Raw genomic sequence first — 26313 nt, 5'->3', positions numbered from 1 at the left:
ATATCCACTGTTAGTCTGATGTGCTTCCCTTTGTGGGTAACCCGACCTTTCTCTCTGGCTGCCCTTAACATTTTTTCCTTCATTTCAACTTTGGTGAATCTGACAATTATTTGTTTTGGAGTTGCTCTTCTTGAGGAATATCTTTGGGGCATTCTCTGTATTTCCTGAATTTGAATGTTGGCCTGCCTTGCTAGGTTGAGGAAGTTCTCCTGGATAATATCCTTCAGAGTGTTTTCCAACTTGGTTCCATTCTCCCTGTCACTTTCAGGTACACCAATCAGACGTAGATTTGGTCTTTTCACATAGTCCCATATTTCTTCGAGGTTTTGTTCATTTCTTTTTACTCGTTTTTTTCTGTAAACTTCTCTTCTTGTTTCATTTCATTCATTTGATCTTCAATCGCTGATACCCTTTCTGCCACTTGATCCAATTGGCTACTGAAGCTTGTGCATACATCATGCAGTTCTCATGCCATGGTTTTCCACTCCATCTGGTCACTTATGGTCTTCTCTATGCTGTTTATTCTAATTAGCCATTCATCTAATCTGTTTTTCAAGGTTTTTAGCTTCTTTGTGATGAGTTGAAGCATCCTCCCTTAGCTCGGAGAGGTTTGTTATTACCGATTGTCTGAAGCCTTCTCTCAACTCGTCAAAGTCAATCTCCGTCCAACTTTGTTCCATTGCTGGCGAGGAGCTGCGTTCCTTTGGAGGAGAAGAGGTGCTCTGATTTTTAGAATTTTCAGCTTTTCTGCTCTGGTTTCTCCCCATCTTTGTGGTTTTATCTACCTTTGGCTTTGATGATGGTGACGTACAGATGGGGTTCTGGTGTGGATTTCCTTTCTGTTTGTTAATTTTCCTTCTAACAGTCAGGACCCTCAGCAGCAGGTCTGTTGCAGTTTGCTGGAGGTCCACTCCAGACCCTGTTTGCCTGGGTATCACCAGTGGAGGCTGCAGAATGGCAAATGTTGCTGCCCGATCCTTCCTCTGGAAGCTTCATCTCAGAGGGGCACCCCGCTGTATGAGGTGTTAGTTGGCTGGCTCCTACTAGGAGGTCCCTCTCAGTTAGGCTACTTGGGGGTCAGGGACCCACTTGAGGAGGTGGTCTGTCCATTCTCTGATCTCAAACTCCATGCTGGGAGAGCCACTACTCTCTTCAAAGCTGTCAGACAGGGACGTTTAAGGCTGCAGAAGTTTCTGCTGCCTTTTGTTCAGCTATGCCCTGCCCCCAGAGGTGGAGTCTATAGAGTCAGGCAGGCCTCCTTGAGCTGTGGTGGGCTCCACCCAGTTCGAGCTTCCTGGCTGCTTTGCTTACCTACTTAAGCCTCAGGAATGGCGGGTGCCCCTCCCCAAGCCTTGCTGCCACCTTACAGTTCGATCTCAGACTGCTGTACTAGCAGTGAGCTAGGCTCTGTGGGTGTGGGGCCCTCTAAGCCAGGTGCGGGATATAATCTCCTGGTGTGCCATTTGCTAAGACCATTGGAAAAATGCAGTATTAGGGTGGGAGTGTCCCGATTTTCCTGGTACTGTCTGTCACAGCTTCCCTTCACTAGGAAAGGGAATTCCCCGACACCTTGCACTTCCCGCGTGAGGTAATGCCCTGCCCTGCTTCAGCTCATGCTCAGTGGGCTGCATGCACTGTTTGACAAGCCCCAGTGAGATGAATCAGGCACCTCAGTTGGAAATGCAGAAATCACCCATCTTCTGCGTAGCTCACGCTGGGAGCTGTAGACTGGAGCTGTTCCTATTGGGCCATCTTGGAACCTCCTCCGAGACTGCATTTTTAACAATGTCTCTAGGAGATTCTGATGTAGGGGTTTCTGGGACCCGATTATATGAAAGACTTCCAAAATTTTATTTTATTTTATTTTATTTTATTTTATTTTATTTATTTTGTTTTGTTTTGTTTTTTGTTGTTGTTTGTTTGTTTTTGAGACGGAGTCTCGCTCTGTCGCCCAGGCTGGAGTGCAGTGGTGCGATCTCGGCTCACTGCAAGCTCCGCCTCCCGGGTTCACGCCATTCTCCTGCCTCAGCCTCCCGAGTAGCTGGGACTACAGGCGCCCGCCACTGCGCCCGGCTAATTTTTTTTTTTGTATTTTTTTTAGTAGGGACGGGGTTTCACCATGGTCTCGATCTCCTGACCTTGTGATCCGCCCGCCTCGGCCTCCCAAAGTGCTGGGATTACAGGCATGAGCCACCGCGCCCAGCCTTTTTTTTTTTTTAAATAGTAGCTTTGTCTAGTAAATTATCTCCCAGAAGTAAATTTAGACCTGAAGACCTAGATTTAATTATCTCTGTTTACCTTACTAGCTCTTGAATTTTCCAGGGGCCAAATCATTGAGCCAGAATTTCCTTTTTGCTTCACACTAAACATACGGAGCCAGGCCCTGAGGGATCCCTGAGCTGTTTAGCTCTCCAAGGTCTGGATAATAAGTTAGTTTACCCAGCTGTAAAATGGGCAAAAGTAATACACATATTATTGTTTAATGGATGGATTATATATTTATGCTTTGAGCTCTGAAGGAGTTGATACTACCCTGAGAGGTATTTTTTTTCATTTTATAATACTTCCCAGCCATGATATAAATATTCATAAAAACCTAGGAAGTATAGTTGTCATGACTAATTTGATGGTGAAGGAATTAACTAGAAGCATTCCCTCCATCCTGTAGCTGTAGAAAGCAGAGACTCTTTTGTAGCAAAATTGACGTGACATATGGTGTTTCCAACAACAGAGTCTCATGAGATACTTTGAGTTCAGAGGTTGTTATATTCTTTTTTTTTCTTTTTTTTTTTTTTGAGACGGAGTCTCGCTCTGTCGCCCAGGCTGGAGCGCAGTGGCCGGATCTCAGCTCACTGCAAGCTCCGCCTCCCGGGTTTACACCATTCTCCTGCCTCAGCCTCCCGAGTAGCTGGGACTACAGGCGCCCGCCACCTCGCCCGGCTAGTTTTTGTATTTTTAGTAGAGACGGGGTTTCACCGTGTTAGCCAGGATGGTCTCGATCTCCTGACCTCGTGATCCGCCCGTCTCGGCCTCCCAAAGTGCTGGGATTACAGGCTTGAGCCACCGCGCCCGGCCGAGGTTGTTATATTCTATGAAAGTAATCTGCAATTTGGAAAAGTCTAATTCTAATTGGTTGTTTAACTTAACAATTTGTTATCCTAGTCACTATAAAGTGACACATCTTTATAAAAGGTACAAATATTTGTGATATCATAAAAGGTATAAATACCATCCCTACACCCAGTTAAGAGGTGCCTTTGGCCCCATGCTTTAGAGGGTCCCACATATCACAGATAAAAACATGTAAAAATTTAAAAGAACAAATAGCCCGTCTGTTACTCAGAATCCAGTGCTTTATTCTGGTAGAATCAGATTTGAAACCCCAAACATCCAGCCCAGGGAAAAGTTGTCTATCTTATCTTCTTTGCTCACAAAGAAAGGAGATCATATCATGCATGTTTGTGCATTGTGAGGGAGCTGATTTTTAGAGACAGATTCTGCTTTGGAGTTCAGAGAGGATTGTAGCAATAGAGATCAGAGAAAAGGCAAATTCAGCAAACTACTCAAAGCCTTTCTTTCACCAGAATGCAATAGATTCTTATGTAATGAAGAATTATATTTCCAGTACAGTAGCACCTATTGTCCATTTTCTTGCTTTTCTTTTTGTTCTAATTCTTGGCTCAAAAAATACTCATAATTAGCACAGTATTTGCAACAGTTGCACATGATGACTGAATCACATTCTGCATCATTAAGAAATTCATATTAGGCCGGGCGCGGTGGCTCACGCCTGTAATCCCAGCACTTTGGGAGGCCGAGGCGGGCGGATCACAAGGTCAGGAGATCGAGACCACGGTGAAACCCCGTCTCTACTAAAAATACAAAAAATTAGCCGGGCGCGGTGGCGGGCGCCTGTAGTCCCAGCTACTCAGGAGGCTGAGACAGGAGAAAGGCGTGAACCCGGGAGGGGAGCTTGCAGTGAGCCAAGATCTCGCCACCGCACTCTAGCCTGGGTGACAGAGCGAGACTCCATCTCAAAAAAAAAAAAAAAAAAGAATTCATATTATTCTTTTTTTTTTCTTTTTGACAGAGTCTTGCTCTGTAGCCAGGCTGGAGTGCAGTAGCACAATCTCGGCTCACTGCAACCTCGGCTCACCGGTGGAGGTTCAAGAAATTCTCCTGCCTCAGCCTCCCAAAAATTTGGGACTATAGGCACCCACCACCACACTCAGCTGATTTTTGTATTTTTAGTAGAGACGAGGTTTCATCACGTTGGCCAGGATGGCTAAACCTCGATCTCTCAATTTCTAAACCTCATGATCCGCCTGCCTTGGCCTCCCAAAGTGTTGGGATTAGAGGCATGAGCCACTGCGCCTGACCTAAATTCACATTATTCTTAAACTTGTATACATGCAGATTTGAACTTACATATGGAGTCAAATTCTCTTCTGTATTTGGACTCTTTCTTTGTGCCAATTTGTCAATCAGTAAGGTTCCTGCATATGAATATTTAAATATAAAATCAGATGGGATTAGATTTTTGTAGCATACCCAACTCAAAAAATAGAATACATAACTTATTTAAGATATCTACTGAATGTGAAAGCAACAACAGTATTCAAAATGCTACTAATAAGGGTAAAACACAACGAAAACAAACTTCGAAGTAAAAGTAGATAGCAAAAGAAAATTTTTCCTTATTATATTTGGAACAAGAGTCCCATTTTTAAACAGCTATAATAAAAAATAATTCACATATCATACAGTTCACCCATTTAAAGTATACAATTCAATAGCTTTCATTCTATTCACAGTTATGGAACCAGCACCACAATCAATGACAGAACATTCTCAAGCTGTCATCTCCCATCGTCCCAACCCTCTCCTCTACCCTTGGCAACTGCTAATTTACTTTCTGTCTCTACAAATTTGCCTCTGTTGAGCATTTCATATAAACAGAGTCATACAATATGTGACCTTTTTAAATTGCCTTTTGTCATTTTGCATGTTTTCAAGGTTCATCTGTGTTGTATCATGTATCAGTAATTACTTCATTTATTTTTGTTTCCAAATAATATTCCATTATGTGTATATACCATATTTCATTTATCACATCATCAGTTGATGGGTCCACTTTTTGGCCATCATGAATAATGCAACTATGAATACAGCTATGAACATTCATGCATAATTTTTGTGTGAACATATGTTTTCATATTTTCCCTTTTCTTACATACGTATCTAGGAATGGAATTGCTGGGTCATATGGTAACTATGTTTAACCATTTGAAGAACTGCCCGACTATTTTCTAAAGTGGCTGCACCATTTCACATTAAACATACTTATTTTTGAGGTAATACAGATTTTCTTATCTGAGCTCTTAAGAGATGAGTTACTGAAAGAGAGAAGGCTGTAGGAAGGACAATGTGCTGGTATGATTGATCTTCATTTCTGACTAAAGGATATACTGAAAAATGGAACCAGATTGAATTGGTTGCAGTTCAGTCTATACCTCTGCTATTCAAAGTGTAGTTTACAGACTATTGGCATTGATTTGACCTGAGAGCTTGTGAGAAATACAGAGTCTCAGGCTCCACCCAGATCTACTGAATCATAGTCTACATTTTAACAAGATCCTCAGGTGATTGTGCACATGAAAGTAAGCACTGCACTTTAAAGTTTGAGAAATACTGGAAGAGTTAAAACTCTAGATATTCTACAGGTAATAACATGTAAGACAGTGCTGGACTACACACAAAATTGTGTGCTCGTGTGATGGAAAACTAGAGTGTATTCTGGGTATGCAAGCCATGTCCTCTGCCAGTCATTTCCTCTCTCCTCTTATGTCTCCTTCTTGGATAATTTGCTCTCATTCCTGCAGAAAGCCTGCACTCAAAGCTTCTGCTTTGTCTGGCTTATGGTCTCATTCTCTTGGTCAACTGGATTCTATTGGTAATGGATATTGACTTGAAATGAGAAAAACAGATTTTTCTTTGGAATTTTGATCAGAAGAAAGTGATTCTAGACAGTCTTTATTGAATTATTGCTATTATTTATTTTTTGAGACAGGGTCTCATCTCACTGTGTTGCCCAGGCTGGAGTGCAGTGACGTGATCTCAGCTCACTGAAGCCCCCACCTTCTGGGGTCAAGCGATCCTCCTACCTCAGCATCCCAAGTAGATGGGACTACAGGTGCCTGCCACCAAGCCCAGCTAAGTTTTGTATTTTTTGTAGAGATAGGGTTTCACTATGCTGTCCAGGCTGGTCTCAAACTCCTGGGCTCAAACAATCAGCTCACCTCCGCCTCCCAAAGTGTGGCGATTACAGGTGTGAGCCACTGCACCTGGCCTCTGTTGAATTATTAGGAGAAGAGATAAGTAAACTGGTAGGGATGTTTTCCACTTCATGCACAGAGATGTAAAGTCATCTCTAGAAAGAGAAACTTGAAGGAAGAAGACATAAAGGGAAAATGAAAGTGAGAAAGAAGGAGAGCAAAAGGAAGAGAGAGGTGGTGGGGGGAGAGAGAGAGAGGAGAGAAAACTAGCATTCTGGGTTTGAAGAGGATTTCCATCATACAGATTCCACGCTTGAACATTTTATTTATCTGTGATCTATATGCCAGTGCCTTTTTTGGAAATATATGCATGCACTTATCAGATTGACAAAAATTAAAGACTGGTAATATTCAGTATTGGTGAAGATGCTGGAAATAATATTTCTCATACATTGCTAGTGGAAATAATAATTTCCTTTTTAACACCTAGACAAATCAACTCTTTTCCATGACCTAAAAGCCTTACTGATTATTTAAAATGTTTCCATATTTTAAAATATTCTAGTAAAATCTAGTTTTTCTTAATCAACAATTAGAAGATATATTACATAGTTTTATACATATATTTTAAAGCTCCAACTTATGTAGGCTTTTTCAGTAAATGCAAAAAATGTACAAATAGGTTTGAGGTTTTTTGTTTTTTTTTTGAGACAGGTTCTCCCTCTGTCACCAAGGCTGGAGTGCAGTGGCACCATCTCACTGCAACTACCACCTCCCAGGTTCATGAGATTCTCCCACCTCAACCTCCTGAGTAGCTGGAATTACAGGCACATGCCACCACACCTGGTTATTATTTTTGGGGGGGGGATTTTTTTTTTAGTAGAGAGGGGGTTTCACCATATTTGTCAGTCTGGTCTGGAACTCCTGGCCTCAGGTGATCCACCCTCCTCGGCCTCCCAAAGTGCTGGTATTTTAGGCTTGAGCCACTGTGCCTGGCTAGGTTTGAGTTTTTAAATGTAGTGCTTGATGACAAATTAGTAAGTTTAATTTAAAAATGAGAAAGGAAAATGTGTGCTCAGTGGTTTTATATCACAGTATCTCTGCTCCGTAATATCTGTAAATCAAAAGCAGAACACAAATAGGCTCATTTACTTGGGATATCCAGGATGCTGGAAAGGTAAAGAAAGACTTTTCAAATATTTTAATTAGATTATATCTATATAAACACACTGGGGCCAATTTCCAGGTCTCTAGAAGGGTTTCAGGAATTTCCAGGTTCAGGGCAGAATTTACTACATATTTTTATATTTTACCCAATTCAGAAATAACACAAACTTTGACTCATTATGTTTCCAGAACAAATGAGACATAAACCAAGGCTCTGGGGTCAATATGTATCATTTACCTGTTTGGTAGCCTCCTTTTCAATAGCAGCCTGAAGAGAACCAGAGGAGAAGCAGAACTGTTTGGGATTTCTTTCCACAGGCTTCCAACAAATCCTGCCTCTGGTCTCTTCTCTAGTCTTAAGTCCTGTATGTAAAGCAGCTGAAGGGAGGCCCCATGTAGAGCTGAGAATGCCTCTCTTACAAGTGCATGCACCTAGGTACATCTAAGGATTTTAGTCGGTTTCCCTCTTTGCAGCCTCCCTAGAAGGTGTAGATAATCAGCAATGAGATAGCTGCACTATTAATCATGGGGAAAATTTCTTACATATTAGTCTAAGTTAGTCCCTTTTCCAAAACTGGCAATGGGGGAAATGGAGGAAACGAGGAAATGGGCATATATGATCTCAGGTTGGAAACTACAACCCTCAGATTGGCATCCAAGGTTGATTGCACGTATGGTAGGGATCCTAACACAAGGCCTACCTGTGTTGTAATCAGGATTCTAATACATCCAGTCTTCCAGTTGTACTGGATCCAGTTGTATTTGATGTGTCAATTGACATAGGAGATGAAGGAAGGTGAAATTGGAGCATGACTCAAGGTCAGCTGTCCCCAGGGACTGTGTCTGAGCTCAATGGAGAAAGACAAGCAGAAGTCAATGAATCTTTTTCACTGAGGACTCTGAGGCAGAGAAATAAATAACAACTACTTGGAAGCAACACAGAGAAAAGAGGAATTCTTCTCACTCTTTCACTGACACTAACACACTTGAAAACATTGTTGGCAGAGATATTAGTAGTCTCAAGGTGGCAATCAAATACGGAGAATGTGAAATGTATTGAAGGCAGTTTTAGGGGCAATGGTCATTGATGGCTATGGGTGTTGAAGCTACACAAGTAGCAGATGTGATCAGATAACTCTGATAGACATGTTCATCAGCATGTAGGAGACATTTACTAGGGGCTTGCCATGTTGGGTGAATATATGGAGGGAGTCAAATGTCCTGCCCTGGGAAATGTGGTTAAAAGGCAGGGAATTACAAGTCAAGCACAATTGGCCGGGCGCGGTGGCTCAAGCCTGTAATCCCAGCACTTTGGGAGGCCGAGACGGGCGGATCACGAGGTCAGGAGATCGAGATCATCCTGGCCAAAATGGTGAAACCCCGTCTCTACTAAAAAAATACAAAAAACCTAGCCGGGCGAGGTGGCGGGCGCCTGTAGTCCCAGCTACTTGGGAGGCTGAGGCAGGAGAATGGCGTGAACCCGGGAGGCGGAGCTTGCAGTGAGCTGAGATCCGGCCACTGCACTCCAGCCTGGGCGACAGAGCGAGACTCCGTCTAAAAAAAAAAAAAAAAAAAAAAAAAACAAGTCAAGCACAATTAATGTGACTCCATTCGTTATTCCTGGATGGTGAAATTTCAGGAAACAGGAGCTATATACATAATTTTCTTTATTGTTTTCCAATCATTTTTTAACTTTAAGTCCTCAAATAAATATCAAGTGTAATATGTTATGTTTCCCTTTCCTACCCTTCTTTCTGTTTTCTCACTAAGGGTCCTGTTCCAGCAAGGGACTGGTGGCATGACATGCAAGGACAAGATTACATACATCTGTCTTTAGCACACACAGGTACCAATGGTCCTTTCTCAAGATCGGCATGCCTTTCCATTTTAACCTTCCACTCAGAATATGTGTGGTGTTCCTTCCCAGGCACCAGATGTAGTCCTAATTTACTCAGGCAAGGTGAGCTAGATCTACCCCTGAAACATACACTTGTCCATTTTGATCCAATGAAATGAGTTTACCTTTGCAGTTGGCGTGATTTGCGTTTTCCATTAGAGACCTCTTGAAAAATAACAGAGATTTCAGAACTTCTTGTCTCTTCCTATTCTTTACTTAATAGGGAAGACTCTCTAACACGCATTTGGATTGAGTCCAGGATGGGGCATAAAATGGAATCAGTGACATTTATTTCTCATAATAGAGGTCAGAATAGAGAAAATGTGCTAAAAACACAAAATTTAACAAAGAAAAGGGTAGCAGCCCACCCACCATCAAGGTGGAGACAGAATGTCTGTGTTCACGTAGGTCAATGGTAGCAGGTGGCAGAAGGCAGCTGTTATCCGAAGCCCTGGACTCTTAAAGCTGAGGAAAAAATTTTGTTCTGTTCAGGTGATTATGATAGTAGACCAGCCTAGGTTATTTGGATTTGGTTCATACCTGTGTAACATTTCATATATCAGTAGCTGAGTCTGAAAAGTTTAAAGTACAGCAAAATTCCAGATGAACCAGAACACTGCTTTATGTTTTATCATATTTAGGTTATTTATTAATGAAAATATATGACATTTTCAGGAATACAAATTTTGCACCCTGATGACCTCAAATGCATGCAACAAGATTTTTAATACAGAAAATAACACAAAAACTGTTGTTACAGTGGTTAGAATTTTTAACTTTAAAAAACCTTGAATTTTTATTGTTTTAATTGCACAATAAAATAATGTTGATATATACTTAAGCTTAAATTAATTCCAACAGGCAAACATTTTCCAACCCAGAGCATGACTGATGGTCTCATGCTGGGTCAGCTGACTCTATTTTAGTTCACACCAACTTTGATGTCTAGGCCATTCAGTATCTACCTAGAAAATCCCAATTGTCCAAGAACAACATGAATTTTGGGATTTCTCAGAAGATTTTCAGAGTTAGAAGTGTTTATATCACTTAATATCCAACATTTCCAAAGAGGGGAAAACCCCACCATCTATTGTCAATGGCATTTCCCAAGACCTTGCACCAGGCCCTTAGTCACAAGGTTCCCCATTTTTTTGCTTTCCTATCATCTCAAACCAGGTTCATGAAAGCATTTGAACAAAGTCAGTCTTCATTTTACCAAAAAAATTCCTAAGAGTGGCTAAAATATTGAAAATATTGAAAATTTGATTACAATCTACAAAGATAAACCAGCATTCCTTTCTCTTTCTCTCTTTTGGTTACTTTTTCCCTATTCCTACAGGTGGAACATTTATTTTTTCCACACAGGTTTTAAAGAAATACATTATGTTGGTTTCTAGCATATTGTACAGAATCCATTTTCATTCTTTACATGTTACATTATGACTATGAGGAGGGCAGAGTAGAGGTGAACTCTCTCTATACTTGCTGAAAGTCTTGTACACATTGCTTTTTGTACCCATTGCTTCTAGCTATGTCTCTTCCTGTTCTCTGCTCTCTTCTCAACTATGTTGCCACCTCAATTAATCAGGCACTTGAATTCACCTTGTGTAGCATACTTAAGATTGATGATAGACTGGGAAGGAGGAGGAAGGAGGCAGAGGTGAGAGATGGGGGATACCAAGCCCTATTTAGACTTTGGCCCTCAGTTTTTGGATGAACTTAGCACATTACTGGCTATGCAGGACTAACCTCTATGGGATGCAAAATGACTCCAAATATGGAACAACATTGCAAAAATGGACTTCAGTATTACATGAAGGATTTGGCTGCTTTATATAAACATAGAAACAAGTCCAGTGGACTACTCCACTAAAGGTGACTAAGCAAATGTTACAGTTCAAACTGCACTCAAGAAGTCAACTGAGAAATAATTCTATCACCAAGCCCTTGGACCTACCCCCCAATCTGGTCCCTCTCCCAGAACTCCTTGGACTTTCTGAAGACCCAGCAATTAACATAGTCCTGTCCAGTGGTATGGCCAGTGTCTTAGTCCAATCTTTTGCCATATCAGTCATTACATATTTTGAATACCAACTTGGTGGAGGAATTTCAGCTCCCTTTCAGCAGTAGCCTAGTGGGCACCACATCTCTATTCTTCATTCCCCATTCCAGCTTGATGCTGAAGGGATGAGGCTTCCAGACTCCAAACCCCTCTCAGAGTCTTCATCTGCTTGTTGCATTTTTTCATTCAGCTCCTGAAGGAATGCCAAGATATGCAAAGCCTCAGAATCTGCTCCATTTTTAGAAAGTCGCATTTTGGCAATTTTTTGCAGTTTGTCTTTCATCTTTTCTTTCTCCCTTGATTTCTGGTTTATTTTTACACCCTCTATAAAGTGGTGGATGGCCTTGTCTTCACACTTCATTTGATACAGCTGAAAGTTGCCATACCGCAGATGGAGCAGTTGTTTTGCTACAGGAGTAAGCTCTTTACTGAATTCCTTTTGGAAGTAATACTCTGCTTCTTCATACTGATCTGCTAGAGCATGGAGGCTGGCAAGAAAGGAACAGACACGGAAGAGATTATCATTGGCCTCATCAGCTTTCTTCAGATGAGCCACAGCGTGTCCTATTAGTTCCAGTAACTTTCTTTTCCCATATATTCCATTCTCTCTTAGATTCATTACTTGGAGGACTTTTGCCCTATAGCAACACCCAATCTGGCAATGCAGGTAGGCATTGTTCGGTAGGTATTCTAAAGCCTTTTTAAGCAGTTCAATAGCTTTGTCTGGCTCATCTTTTCTTCGATAAAACTTTGCTGCACTGCGAAGTACATCTGTTATACCTGGGGCTTTCTCCAAGGCTTCTTGAACTAACTTCTCTCCTTCACCTTCCTCTTCACCTTCTTCACGCATCTTATGAAGCTTCAGAGCCAGGAGGACTTTAAGGTACTGGTTGTCAGGATTCAGCTGAATGGCTTGCCTCAGAGGGTCAATGGTGTTCTGAGATGGTGGCCAGTTGTCCAGACGGTAGCTCGCTATTGCCAGTCCAGAGGTGAATTCTGGATTCTTTGGTTTCTTTTCCAGAGCCTTCTCAAAGCACACCTTCGCTCTTTCATTTTGGTTTCCTCCACACTTTAACCGTGTCCACCCTTCCTCACAGTCAAGCTCCGGACTCTCAATTCTGTAGGGACTGGAAAACTTCTCACAGATGTGCTTCACCTTGTCTACATAAATCTGAGCGTCTGAGAGTCGGCCCATGTGATAGTAGACCCAGGCATAGTTTCCCCAGGTGACCAGACTTCTGATTTCTGCTTGGTCAGCATGTTCTTGCTGGATTAACTCTTCAGCTTTACATAAGCATTCCAGGGCTTCCTCGTTTTGGCCTTTGAGGTGCTTTAGATAGGCCAGTAGGTTGCACATTGTGGCTTTGAATTCACGATTCTGAAACTCAGTCCGGTAAAATACTTTGTCTTCAAAATCATCCAAGGAATTTTCTCCCTCCATCAAGTTCCAGGTGAAATGGCATTTTAATTGCCGTAGGCTGCTCTCCAAGGAATTCTTAGTGTTCTCACTGTAGGGAAAAACAGAAAGATGGACACTTTGAGAAATAGATTTGTATGTCAAGAAATGGGAGCATGGCAAATAAAATTCTCCTCCTCCTAAAGACTGTTAACACAAATCAAAGAAAGTCTCCTTCTTTTCTTTCTATAATATGTTTTGCCATATTGTTAATTCCTGCATGTTGTAGCAAGAGTTTAGAGACTGTGAGCAGCAAAAGAATTAGAGCGAGGGCAGTGGGTTGTTCTCTGAGTCTGTGGCTAGGTTTTCATGAATAAGACAATTTTTGTTAAATAGCTCTGCCCTCTGCTTTTGAGGGCCTCTGTGGAGGCTTGGTTTTATTTATGTAGTTTTAAAGAAGTAAATGTTTTTCATTGCTTTTTGTTTCTGTTCTTCATTCTTCCCTAGCTTCACTTTTGTATTTTGAAAATTTCAGCTTTATAATTTTTTAGTCTTTTGATGTTTTGCCATACTGATTTTAATTTCTCATCCCTCTGAAATGCAGCTTCATTTTATCTTTGATATTCTTAATTCCTTAGTTTTCCTTCATTTGCCTTTAAAGAAATCTTGACCACTTTCGATTTTCTGTCTATTTCAGCTTTTAATAGAGCCTTCATTTATTTTGTCTATTCAAACTTTCTGGGCTTTTATCAGATTGGTTTTATTTTGTATTGGTTTATTACTTTACAATGCTACGTTTTCATTTTTTTCTGTTGAATTTTTCCATTTTAACCATTTGAATCTTATTTTCAACCATTCTGAATTTTTACTCATTTTATCTGCTTTTGTATTATTCTCTCATTTAATTTCAAGTATTATTTATGTTAGCAATATCTTAAACATTTATTTTGGAATAAAATGTAATTTTTTTCCTTCCCCCTGCCCCCATACCTCTACTTCTTAAACTGGTGATTTCTGTTCTTAATACATCTCATTGAGTTGCTCTATTATTAATTTTGTACTTGATTGTTTTAATTTTTTTGAAGTGTTATTTTTCTCTTCTGCGTTTTGCTTTTATAACAAGGGGCAAGAAGTGCAGCTACAGGGAAGGCTCACAAGGCCACTAGCTCCTTTTCTTATAGAAAGGGCTCTTTTTCCTTTAGGGTACCCTTAGGACTCTCCTGGAAAGATTTTCCATTCCCTTCAGTGTTGGTCCTCAAAATAAATAAATAAACCAAAACCAACCAAACCAAAAAACAAAACAAAACAAAACAAAGAAAACAAAACAACAACAAAAAACAACCGAAAAAAACCAGCAAACAGAAAAATGAACAAAAGCCTGTACTTCGAATTACTTTGGAGATGAATAACATTCCACGCCCCAAATTGTTTCTCAGCACTGTCTGTGTATTGGAGTCTCTGTAATGTTGCTTTTTCTTACTTAAATTTTTTTTTTTTTTGTGATGTCTTTACAGCAACCCTTGTATCAGGAGCTATATTTCTAAATAGTATGGCTTCTTATGCAAACAATAGATATCTGGAATGTCATGCAATGTGGCAGGATCACTTTTGAAATATATGTCTAGATAGAAGATTATGTGACCTCTCCTTCCCTCCCTCCCTCCCTCCCTCCCTCCTCCCTCCCTCCCTCCCTCCCTCCCTCCCTCCCTCCTTCCTTCCTTCCTTCTTCCTTCCTTCCTTCCTTCCTTCCTTCCTGTCTTTCTTTTTTTTTGAGACAGAGTCTCGCTCTGTTGCCCGGGCTGGAGTGCACTGGCCGGATCTCAGCTCAATGCAAGCTCCACCTCCTGGGTTTACGCCATTCTCCTGCCTCAGCCCCCGGAGTAGCTGGGACTACAGGCGCCCGCCACCTCGCCCGGCTGGTTTTTTGTATGTTTTAGTAGAGACGGGGTTTCACCGTGTTAGCCAGGATGGTCTCGATCTCGTGACCTCGTGATCCGCCCGTCTCGGCCTCCCAAAGTGCTGGGATTACAGGCTTGAGTCACCGCACCCGGCCTATGTGACCCCTCTTTCTAGCTGCCCATCTCTCTCCCACTTTTTATACCACTCCTTCCCACTCTCATTTTGATTGGGAATCTTCCTGTAACCTCACTAAGAATAAAAATAGATTTGTTTGGACATGAGCTTTTCTTTTTTCTTTTTTTAAATTCTTTTGAGACGGAGTCTCGCTCTGTCGCCCAGGCTGGAGTGCAGTGGCGGGATCTCCGCTCACTGCAAGCTCCACCTCCCGGGTTTACGCCATTCTCCTGCCTCAGCCCCCGGAGTAGCTGGGACTACAGGCGCCCGCCACCTCGCCCGGCTAGTTTTTTTTTTTTTTTTTTTTTTTGTATGTTTTAGTAGAGACGGGGTTTCACCTTGTTAGCCAGGATGGTCTCCATCTCCAGACCTCGTGATCCGCCCGTCTTGGCCTCCCAAAATGCTGGAATTACAGGCTTGAGCCACCGCGCCCGGCTCCCGACATGAGCTTTTCAACGGGAATGCTGCCGCCATTAGGATGCCTGATACCAAGTCAAGCACTCCAGGGCTCCCGTCCCTGGGGTTAGTTACATCAAGAGGCTTAGACAACCTGACTCTTTGCTAAGACCTATTTGGAGCTTTGAATGGAAGGCGGGTCCTTCCTATAAACTCCTGCCTGTTTTCCATCCTATTTTTGTTTGTCTGTCTGTTTGTTTGTTTATTCTGCTTGGGATAATTGTCTCCATTTGTTCCAAGAAACAGAGATGAGCAGGAACTGATTTAAAGTTCCCAGAGTGCCTCGCAGGACCATTGGTAGGACTGCAGTGACCCCAGGAGGATCAGAACAGGACACTGGGGAGCTCGGAGGGCTCAGACCCTGTGTTTTCTCCATGTGCATCCGAGTCATACTCTCTACTGTACTGCACTCATTACAGAATATGGTGAGTCCTACAGAATACGGCCACTCTCAGATCCCAGGCATGTGCGGCACGCATCCTAACACCTGAAGACTCACTCTAGCTTCCTTGCTCCCTCTCAATTCCATTTCCAACTTCCATTTCAGTTTGGGTACTCATTCCCTTAACACATACACTCCTTAGCTCCTTTCTCATTTTACAAAAGAAACAGAGAGAGTAAATAGAATTGAGATTATCTCCACCATATAAAACATAAAGTCCATTGTGCATTTGCAGGATAGAGACATTTAATATACACACTTATGTAAAATCCCTTTGAGCAGCCATTTAAAAGGCATCCAACTTCACTGCTTGATTTTGGGTTCTTATTTTCACTGTTAAGTTAGAGAAGTCGGTCTCAGACACTTGCTTCCTGGGCTCTGGCTTCTGAGGACCTATTCTCCTGATTCCTATAGAAGTTCCAGTTGTATACACAACAACAACAATTTCTTCCGTTGCCTCTTATCTGGATAAAAGCAGCAGTGACATTATCAACCAGGCTCAGAACTAAGGCTACCACCACAGTTTCTTGGAGCCGTCTCAGAATCACGGAGGAACCTTTTAGAAATACACATCCTCAGACTCCAATCCAGACCCACTTAATGAGAATCTCTGGGGAATTGACCCTAGAACTCTGTCCTTAATAAGCTGTCCAGGCAATTTTTATGCATGCTCAATTTTGAGAACCACTGTCTTAGGGCACAAGAGCAATGCCCAGTGAAAGTCAGGATAGATAGAGAATAAGGAAAGCAGGAAGGAGGGATGGGTCTGTATCATAATGGGAAGAATTCTAAGACCATGCTAAAATTCTAACAAATAAGAAAAGGGTTCCATAGATTCTGGGTGACCACAAAAAAAGAAATCTGTAAATATCTCAAATCTTTTTTTTCTCTCTCTCTTTTTAAAATCAGGCAGAACATTTAAACTAGCAGGAAATAATATCGTTTCAAGAAGAGAAATCAGGAACCTCACAGAAGTAGGACAAGGTGTATCATAGGAAGTAAGCACTGGGGTTGGTAACAGGGGATTCCAGAGCTCCCAGAATAAGGGTGAGGCATCCAGGTCCGGCCACCCCACCCTCAAACTGGAGAAAATAGTTCCCTTCCTACTCAATGAGCTAACACTTCCTCTCCAGGGCAGTCTCATGTTTTGGGGCTAGAAGGGAATGTTAGAGGTGAGAACTATTTTCTCCAAGCACTCCATCTCTAATTCATACTCAGGAGGACTCTAACCAATCAGTAGCATTTTGGGGTGAAAATATTTAAGTTTACCAGCCTTTGTGCAAATCTGAGATGAAGGACTACATTAAAAGTAAAATTCACCTTAGCAGGAAGTGGGGTTTGCTATTCTGTGTATATCTTTAACAGTATCTGCTGAAAAGAACCCTTTTGTTAAATAATTGTATTACGAGTCCCCAACTTAGTCCTTTCGAATATGAAATAAGAGAGGGACGGTGCACAAGAGCAATGCCCCCAGACACGGGCCGATGAAACATCCCTCTCTGCTGCCTTCTTTCTCTGATTGCAACTCAGTTCCCCAGGCGAGCAGTTCTGGAGATGAATTTAGGAAGCTTGCCAGCGTGAAGCAGAAGATTGTTTAGGAGGGAACAAATCAGCATTGGTAAGACAGATTTACAACCGACAGCGGTAAAGGCATAGTAAGGCCGTAAACAAACATTAAAATGGAGCTGGCCCTCTTTGGGAGCATAGCTACTCAGGATTTGCATTGGACAAGATGACTCAACAGCGCTTTCGGATACGAAGGGAAAATCTTTACCTCATGGTTGCCGTGCAATTCTCAGCTGTTCGGCAGGGCTGCGGTTCAGGCAGCTGCACTCTTCAGAAATCTTCCTCTTCTGCCACCAATAAATGCTGAAGAGACCTATATATACAAGTGGCCTCTGGTTCCTTTCTGCTTGTTTCCCTTCAGCTGACGTTACAAAAGGGAAAGTGAAAGTAGAAACTGGCAGGACTCTTTACAGGGAAATGAGCACTCCTTTTCCTCGGGAGCTGAGTTGCGATCAGACAAAGAAGGCAGCAGAGAGGGATGTTTCATCGGCCCGTGTCTGGGGGCATTGTTCTTGTGCACTGTCCCTCTCTTATTTCATACTCGAAAGGACTAAGTTGGGGACTCGTAATACAATTATTTAACAAAAGAGTTCTTTTCAGCAGATACTGTTAAAGATATACACAGAATAGCAAACCCCACTTCCTGCTAAGGTGAATTTTACTTTTAATGTAGTCCTTCGTCTCAGATTTGCACAAGGTCTGGTAAACTTAGATATTTTCACCCCAAAATGCTCTTGAGTAAGAGCCAAGCCCAGCTGGGTAGTGAGTTAGAAGAACTTCCTCTTTGTGGAATGTGTTGATGACATCAAGGGAGCACACCTCCGAGAAGGACATATTTACAAAGTACTCTGCCTTGTGATTACCATATTAACACATTTTTGCTCTGCTTTATACCAATATGATCCACAGGCCACTGTAAGGAGCAGTTACCTAGCCTCGACGGGTCAGGGGATTTTAGTCTGAATCATTGCTGAATCTCCAGTCCCTGCAAAACTACCTGCACATTGCATGGTATGGCAAGCATTCCAAAAGTAGTAGTTGAATAAATGAATACATGATTAGAAGCATGGGGGGTAATGTCTGTCTATCTGGATTTGAAATCAGCCCCCACTTTTATGCTATGAAACTCTGGGGAAAATTATTGAATGTCTCTGCTTCGGTTTTGTAAATTGGAAATAGTACCACTACTGGTTCATTGTGGTGTTGGGAGGATGAAATAAGAGAATACATGAAATGTCCTTAGAATAATGCCTGGCAGTAACAAGTAAATGTTAGTTTCTATTATAATTACTAACTAACATCGTTAACCAAAGAGATCAGAGGGGAAACTTTCTTTTTTTCAGGCTGGAGTGCGGTGAAAAGATCCTGACTTAACTACAACCTCCACTTCTCTAGTTCAAGTGATTCTCCTGCCTCAGCCACTTGAGTAGCTGGGATTACAGGCACGCACCACGATGCCTGGCTGATTTTTGTATTTTTAGTAGAGACGGAATTCCACCGTGTTGGACAGGCTGGTCTCGAACTCCTGACCTCAGGTGATCTGCCTGTCTTGGCCTGCCAAAGTGCTGGGATTACAGGCGTGAGCCACTATGCCCAGCCTGAGGAAATTTCAATGTTTGCTTTTTCCAGAACTTTATCTCCCCTGACATTCAACAATCCGTCATGATCACTGACCTAAGCCAAACAATTCCTAACATCTCCTTATGTTCTTGGCTTCCCCAAGCCCCACAATATTTCCCCCCTTTTTATTGATGTATAATAATTTACATATTTATGGGTTGCATGTGACTGTTACATGCAAAGAATGTTTAATGATCAAGTCAGGGTAATTGGGGTATGCATCACCTTCAGTGTTCATCATTTTTATGTGTTGGTATCATTTCAAGTACTCTCTTCTAGTTACTTTTAAAAAAAAGCAAGGTTGTTGGCCGGGTGCGGTGGCTCAAGCCTGTAATCCCAGCACTTTGGGAGGCCGAGATGGGCGGATCACGAGGTCAGGAGATCGAGACCATCCTGGCTAACAGGGTGAAACCCCGTCTCTACTAAAAAAATACAAAAAACTAGCCGGGCGAGGTGGCGGGCGCCTGTAGTCCCAGCTACTCGGGAGACTGAGGCAGGAGAATGGCGTAAACCCGGGAGGCGGAGCTTGCAGTGAGCCGAGATCCGGCCACTGCACTCTAGCCTGGGCAGCAGAGCGAGACTCCGTCTCAAAAAAAAAAAAAAAATACATAATATTGTTGTTAAGTATAGTCACCCTAGTCTGCTGACATTAGAACTTATTTTTTCTATTTAACGATATGTTTGTACCCATAACCTCACTCTCATCTTCCCACCACTCCTCTTCCTAGGGGGGACATTGTTCTATTCTCAATGTCCATGAGATAAAGTTTTTTAGCTCCCACATTTGGGTGAGAACATGCAGTATTTTGTCATTTTGTGCCTGGCTTATTGCATTTAACGTAATGGTCTCCAGTTCTAACTACATTGCAAATTACATGATTTCATTCTTCTTTAATGGCTGAATAATATTCCATTGTGTGTATAAATAATATTTTCTTTATCCATTTGTTCACTGATGAGCACCTATGTTGATTTCATATTTTGCTATTATGAATAGTGGTGTGATGAATATGTGAGTGCAGGTATCCTTTTTATTTACTGACTTACTTATTTTTTTTCCTTTGGGTAGATAACCAGTAGTGTGATTGCTGGGTCTCATGAAAATTCTATTTTTAGTTTTTTGACAGCTTTCCATACTGTTTTCCATAATGACTGTACTAATTTACATTCCTACCAACGGTGTGTAAGAGTTCCCTTTCTCCTGCATCGTTGCCAGTATTTGTTATTGTTTTTTTAATAATAGCCATACTAACTGGGATTAGATGATATCTCGTTGTGATTTTTATTTGCATTTCCTTGAGGTTGAGTGATGTTGAGTATTTTTTTATATGCCTGTTGGTCACGTATATCAGAGCTCCTTTGTAGGTGATGAGATGCTTTTCCTTTGCTGTCTTTAAAATTTTCTTTTTGTCACTGACTTTAGATAGTCTGACTATAATGTGCCATGGAGAAGACCTTTTTGGACTGTATCTGATTGGGGATTGCTAGGCCTCCTGTATCTGGATGTCTAAATCTCTTACTAGACTTGGGAAGTTTTCATCTATTATTTCGTTATATAGGTTTTCAAACCCTTTCAGTTTCTCTTCGTCTTTTGGAATACTGATAATTCATATTTTTGGTCACCTTATAGTGTCCCATAGATCATGAAGACTTTGTTCATACTTTTTGATTCTTTTTTTTTCTTTATTTTTGTCTTATTGGATTATTTCAAAAGACCTTTCTTCAAGTTCTGATGTTCTCTCTTCTGCTTGGTCCAGTCTATTGTTGAAACGTTTTGTATATTTTGTATTTCATTCAAATTCTTCAGTTCCAGAATTTCAGTTTGGTTATTTTTATGATATCTATTTCTTTGGCAGATTTCTCATTCATATCCTGAATTGTTTCTCTGATTTCTGTATATTGTTTGAATTGTATTGGATTTGGAATTCTCTTGTATCTTGCTGAGCTTCTTAAGTATTTTATATATATATATATACACACACACACACACACACATATACATGTATACACATATATACATTTTTTTTTTTGAGATGAAGTCTCACTCTGTTGCCCAGGCTGGAGTGCAGTGGTGCGATCTCTGCTCAGTGCAACCTCTGACTCCCAGGTTCAAGTGATTCTCCTTCCTCAGCCTCCCAAGCTGGGATTACAGGCATATGCCACCATGCCTAGCTAATTTTTGTAATTTTAGTAGAGACGGGGATTCACCGTGTTGGCCAGGCTGGTCTTGAACTCCTGACCTCAGGTGATCCGCCCACCTCGGCCTCCCAAAGTGCTGGGATTACAGGTGTGAGCCACTATGCTTAGTATCATAATTTTGAATTGTTTTTCCTGGGTTTCCTGGGTTTCTTTTTGATTGGGATCTGTTGCTGGGGAATTGTATTCCTTTGAAGGTATCATATTTCCTTGCTTTTACGTGCTTCCTGTGTCCTTTCACTGATATCTGAGCATCTAGTATAATAGTCACTTCTTTTAGTTTTTGAATTTGCTTTTGTAGGGGAGGACTTTTTCCTGAAGATATATCAACAATATTGGTTGAGTAAGGCACTTGGACTTTGATTCTGAATGTACATGGTAGTGTAGTCTCTGTAAAATTTATTTGGCTGTGATCAGTGATATATGTTATTTCCTTGATGGTTTAGGGTGGGGTTGTTAGTGGAGGCTATCGTGACATTTTACTGGGAACATGGTTGCCATGTGGGCCAGTCTTCAGTCCCCAGTGGTGGCATCAGTGGGTTGAGGATGTCTGATCTTGGGCTCCAGAACAACATACACTGGCACTGGTGTTAGTGGGACCAGGTAGGCTAATTCCTGGGCCCCCACATAGCTTGCTCAGATGCTGGTAGTGGCAGCAGTGGGCTAGGTGGGTGAGTGGGTTCTCAAGTCCCTGGGCAACTGATGTGATCTAGACAATGGCAGTAGCCAATGGTGGGACAACCCCTTTGGTTCTGATAAGTGCACACCGATGTTGGCAGTGGCTGTGGTGCAGGGTTGCCATCTATAGCCCCAGACACACAGCTCTCAGGCTCTTTCATTCTCTGTAACAGCAACCCCGCAGTGCTGTGCAGAGAGAGGAGAGACCCTGTTCTTTGTGTGTGAGCCTAGGCACGGAGGCCATGCATCCAGTGGGCGTGCAGTCACCACTCACAGCACCAGACAGGCAGCCCTCTGGTTTCCCTGCCCCAGCCTCTGGTAGTAGCATCAGTGGCTGTGCCTACAGCAGTATGTGGAGGGCAAGAAGGGGTACCACTCTCTACATGTAAGCCCAAGCACCAGTGGGAGGGTATCTTACTATCCACTTGTGAGGCCGAGTACAGAGTTTGTGGTGTTGCTAAGTGTAGGGTCACTTCTCACAGCCCCAAACAGGGGACTCTGGAAAGGACATGTTTTGGTTTTCTTTGTATCAGGGGCTGTCTTTTTGGCACATTGCACCATTCTTTCCCTGGGGAGTAGTACTCCCTGTGGGCTGGGGTGCTGTGGACCCTGTATTACCTTTGGGTCTAGCCAGTGCTATGTCACTGTAGCTCACTGGGTGGCTACTGGGAAATATCACTGGGGGCTCCTGGGATATGGAGATATGGGGGCTGTGGTTCCCAGGATAGGACACAATTCCATGATAGTCTCACAATGGTGCTGCTTAGGTCTTAGGGGAGCTGAGTGACCCAGTGTGAGTTTCCTGTCTCATGAAATACCCTTGTGGGGTCTCCAAATCACCACCCATGCTGGTGCCAGAGTTTGTATGGGTAGAGAAACTCTCTCATGTTTCAGATTGCTGCAGTTTGCAGGAGGGATGTGGACTGCTGAAGTTCTCTCATTTGCCCTTTCCCTGAAATGCCAAGGCCCTCTGGTCTCCTGGCCAATCTCAGCCAAGCTGGTCACTTGATTCCTTTTTCTTCTGTGCCTCAAGTGTTTCCCATGACTTCTCTGTTGAATTCTAGTGTTCTCTCCTAGATGTTCTATTCGAGGTATAATTATCTATTCACAATTTTGGTTCTTCTTTCTAAAGAGGGTGGGTGCCTGATGTCTCTAGTCAGTCATCCTGAACCAGAATCCCCACCATATTTTAAATCCCTGCTTGTTGCCCTGGTATTTGGCATCCCCAAATCACAATGTACAGCTGTAGTGTTTTGGAATGATAGAAGAAATGTATTTTCCTTGATTTTTCCTTATTCATACCCTTAGTCACAAAGAGGGTAATCATGTATATAGACCCAAAAGAAAATAATAGTACCTCAAAGACTGAGGTCAGAAAATTACACAAAGCACAGATAGAACACATTCTCCAGCAAAACTGAGGTTGTTAAAGTAGGTTATTCAGTCTTGGGAAAGGTTATTTATCATATTTTTTTTCTGCCTAGGGCAGGGAGGAAAAAGAAATTGTCCTTCCTAAAAAGTCTCTACCCTTTGATTAGGATGCACAGCTAAGCCTGCCCCAGTTGGAAACCCTTACTTTTGTGTCTTACTCAAGACCTTCAAGTTCCTTTTCTATTTACAAGTTCCTCCTCCTCTGCTGCCCCTCCTCCTCTTCTTCCTCTTCTTCTTCTTCTTCTTCTTCTTCTTCTTCTTCTTCTTCTTCTTCTTCTTCTTCTTCTTCTTCTTTCCTTCTTCTTCTTCTCCTTCTTCTTTTTGACAGTCTTGCTCTGTTGACAAGGCTGGACTACAGTGGTGAGATCTTGGCTCACTGCAACCTCTGCCTACCGGGTTCAAGCAGTTCTCGTGCTTCACCCTACAGCTACCAGGCCCAGCTAATTTTTGTATTTTTAGTAGAGATGGAGTATTGCCATGTTGACCTGGCTGGTCTTGAACTCCTAGCCTTAAGGGATCTGCTCACCTTGGGAAGTACTCCCAAAGTGCTTGGATTATAGGCACGAGTCACAGTGCCTGGCTTCTATTTACAAGTTCTATTAGGTACTTATAGAAATATATGTTAGGTTTTTAAGAAATGCTGAAATAGGAAAGTGGAAATGCTGTGGGTTTGGTTTGATTTATTTTTTGGACTCAGTATTCAAGAAAACTATTGGACAGGAATTTAAAAATCTTATGAACAAAGGTACTGGTTGGGGAGAAGCATAGAGAAAGGTTTTTACCACTGTTCTTTGAAACAGTTGAGATACTGATTCACACTTCAGAAATTTGTATGGCTAGTGCCTGTATATAATGTTACCACAGCATGCATCAGCTAATTTAGTAGCTGGGCTAGTGTGAGACTGCATGCAATGTGATTGCAAAATAGCAACTGAAAAGGAAAACCAACTTTCTCCTGGTGTTATTTCTATTTTGAGAAAATGAAACTTACTAGAAAGAGTTCTGATTACCCTGGTTGCTACAAATATATATGTGTCTTTTTCCTGGAATATAGGCCCTGTTCATATTTCCTAGGACAATAGGTTTCATTTATATATAATATAGATTTGCTTCCTGTTTCTGGAATGGGTTACATCAACTACAGATGGTATAATGCAACTACAGATGGTATACGGATGGTATAATGCAATAATTCTCATATTGCAACCGGCCACCAGCCGTATCAGCATCACCTGGAAACTTGTTAGAAGTGCAAATTCTTAGGCCCCATTGTAGACTGATAAAATCAGAAATTCCAGTGTGGGACCCAGAAATCTAGGTGTTGATACGCCTTCCAGATAATTATAATGCATGCTAAAGTCTGAGAACCAAATAATATATTGAATGTAGGTAAAAATACTTTTACTTCTATAAAATGAAACTCTATGCTTTTTCCTTGAGATTTTTTGTAAAAATTGACCCTCTTTTTGTTTCGAGTCTATGTTTAACTGTAGTTTTGTCCACCTAGAAGAGCTGGTGACTAGTTCAATAGTATTCACACTTATTAGAGGAATACTTAGGTAGACAGTGTGTTCTCTTGATCACCACAATGGGCTATAATTTGGAAACAGTGTGTTCCCACCTATACAACATTCTCTTCTGTACTCATTCACAAATATACATGTTTAAAATGATCTTCCAAATGAACTTCAAAAATATTGATATGATTAATAAAATAGCTCCCCATTCTTTTTTCCTTTCCTTTCCTTTCCTTTCCTTTCCTTTCCTTTCCTTTCCTTTCCTTCCTTTCCTTTCCTTTCCTTTCCTTTCCTTTCCTTTTGGCAGCACAAAGATCCCTTTGTACAGAGGCACTCATTCTTCTTCTGGAGTAGCATCCCAGTTTCTCACTGTGGCCAACAAAGAGAATAAAAGGAAAAAGAGGATCTGAAATAGCAACCCAGCTGAAGCTACCAATACCTGATAATACTATAGTCAAAGCTCCACATTAGAGAATTGCTTGAGGCCAGGAGTTTGAAACCAGCCTGGGCAACATACCTAGCTGCTATAACAAAGAAGCTCAAAAACATACATGACACTGTAAAAGAAGTTTATTTCTTGTTCACATAACTGTCCAAGGCTGGTGTTCCTGGGCACCTGGCAGTTCTCTTCCATGCAATGATTCAAGGACACAGAGTTCTTCCATCCTGTGACTCCACCATCCCTGAGAGCCTGGAAATTGAGAGTAAAGAGGGTATACCTGATTCTTAACCATCTTCACCTGGAAATGACATACATCACATTCACTCATACTCCATTTGGAAGAACTAGTTCACAGCCCACCTGGGGAGAAGTGAAGGTTAGTTCATGTAGCTGCGGAATAGGAAGCCCCCTTCCTGGTGACAACTTCATATTATGAAGGGGAAACACTAATTTGGAAGGATCATGAGTTGTTTCCACCACAGTATCCTACTCTGGCCCTAAATAACCATGTATACCCTTCTTCCCAAACATAGAACATAATCAGACCTTTCCCAGGGGAGCCAACCCACAGTCAAGGAATCATTGCACTCAGCTCATGGTCAGGGATTTCTGAGCAAAGCAGTGTCCTACCTAAAGGTGTGTATGTCACTCCTTGTGGTCTAGTGCTTAAAAAAAAAAAATCAAAAGGCTAATTAAGACTAGATAACTCATGTGTATCATGTGTATTGTGGTAGGTTAACTATAATAAACACTTTCAATTGAAAAAAGAAAGCATGGAAGAGTCTCAGAGGTCAGGAATCTATAGCAATGATGAAATTCTGCTGGATAGACATTTTGAAGATCCCCTTCCCTGTTAATGGCAGAAGTTTCTTAATTAGACCGTGATTTTGCTATCTGATAAGAACTATCCAGCCATTGTTCTTTTTTTTTTTTTTGAAACAGGGTCTTGCTCTGTCACCCAGGCTGGAGTGCAGTGACACAATCTCAGCTCACTGCAACCTCTGCTTCCTGGGTTCAAGCTACTCTCCTGCCTCTACCTCCCGAGTAGCTGGGACTACAAGTGCACACCACCATGCCTGGCTAATTTTTGTGTTT

At 41.8% G+C, this 26313-nt stretch overlaps 1 protein-coding gene across 1 annotated transcript; it reads right to left on the bottom strand.

The window, feature by feature from the left end:
- Positions 1-9607: 9607 nt before the first annotated feature.
- On the bottom strand, positions 9608-17734 carry IFIT2 (interferon induced protein with tetratricopeptide repeats 2). Its single transcript, XM_033215946.1, has 2 exons — positions 17543-17734; positions 9608-12909 (listed from the first exon to the last, which is right to left on the bottom strand). Exons 1-2 carry the CDS (start codon positions 17545-17547, stop codon positions 11496-11498), a joined length of 1419 nt encoding a protein of 472 aa, XP_033071837.1. The 5' UTR covers positions 17548-17734; the 3' UTR covers positions 9608-11495.
- Between the last annotated feature and the right edge of the window lie 8579 nt (positions 17735-26313).

The sequence above is a fragment of the Trachypithecus francoisi genome, unplaced genomic scaffold (genome assembly GCF_009764315.1).
Source record: "Trachypithecus francoisi isolate TF-2019V2 unplaced genomic scaffold, Tfra_2.0 Contig00586, whole genome shotgun sequence".
Lineage (NCBI taxonomy): Eukaryota > Metazoa > Chordata > Mammalia > Primates > Cercopithecidae > Trachypithecus > Trachypithecus francoisi.
Note: the sequence above shows the minus strand (reverse complement) of the source record. Positions and strands in the feature narration are given on the sequence as shown.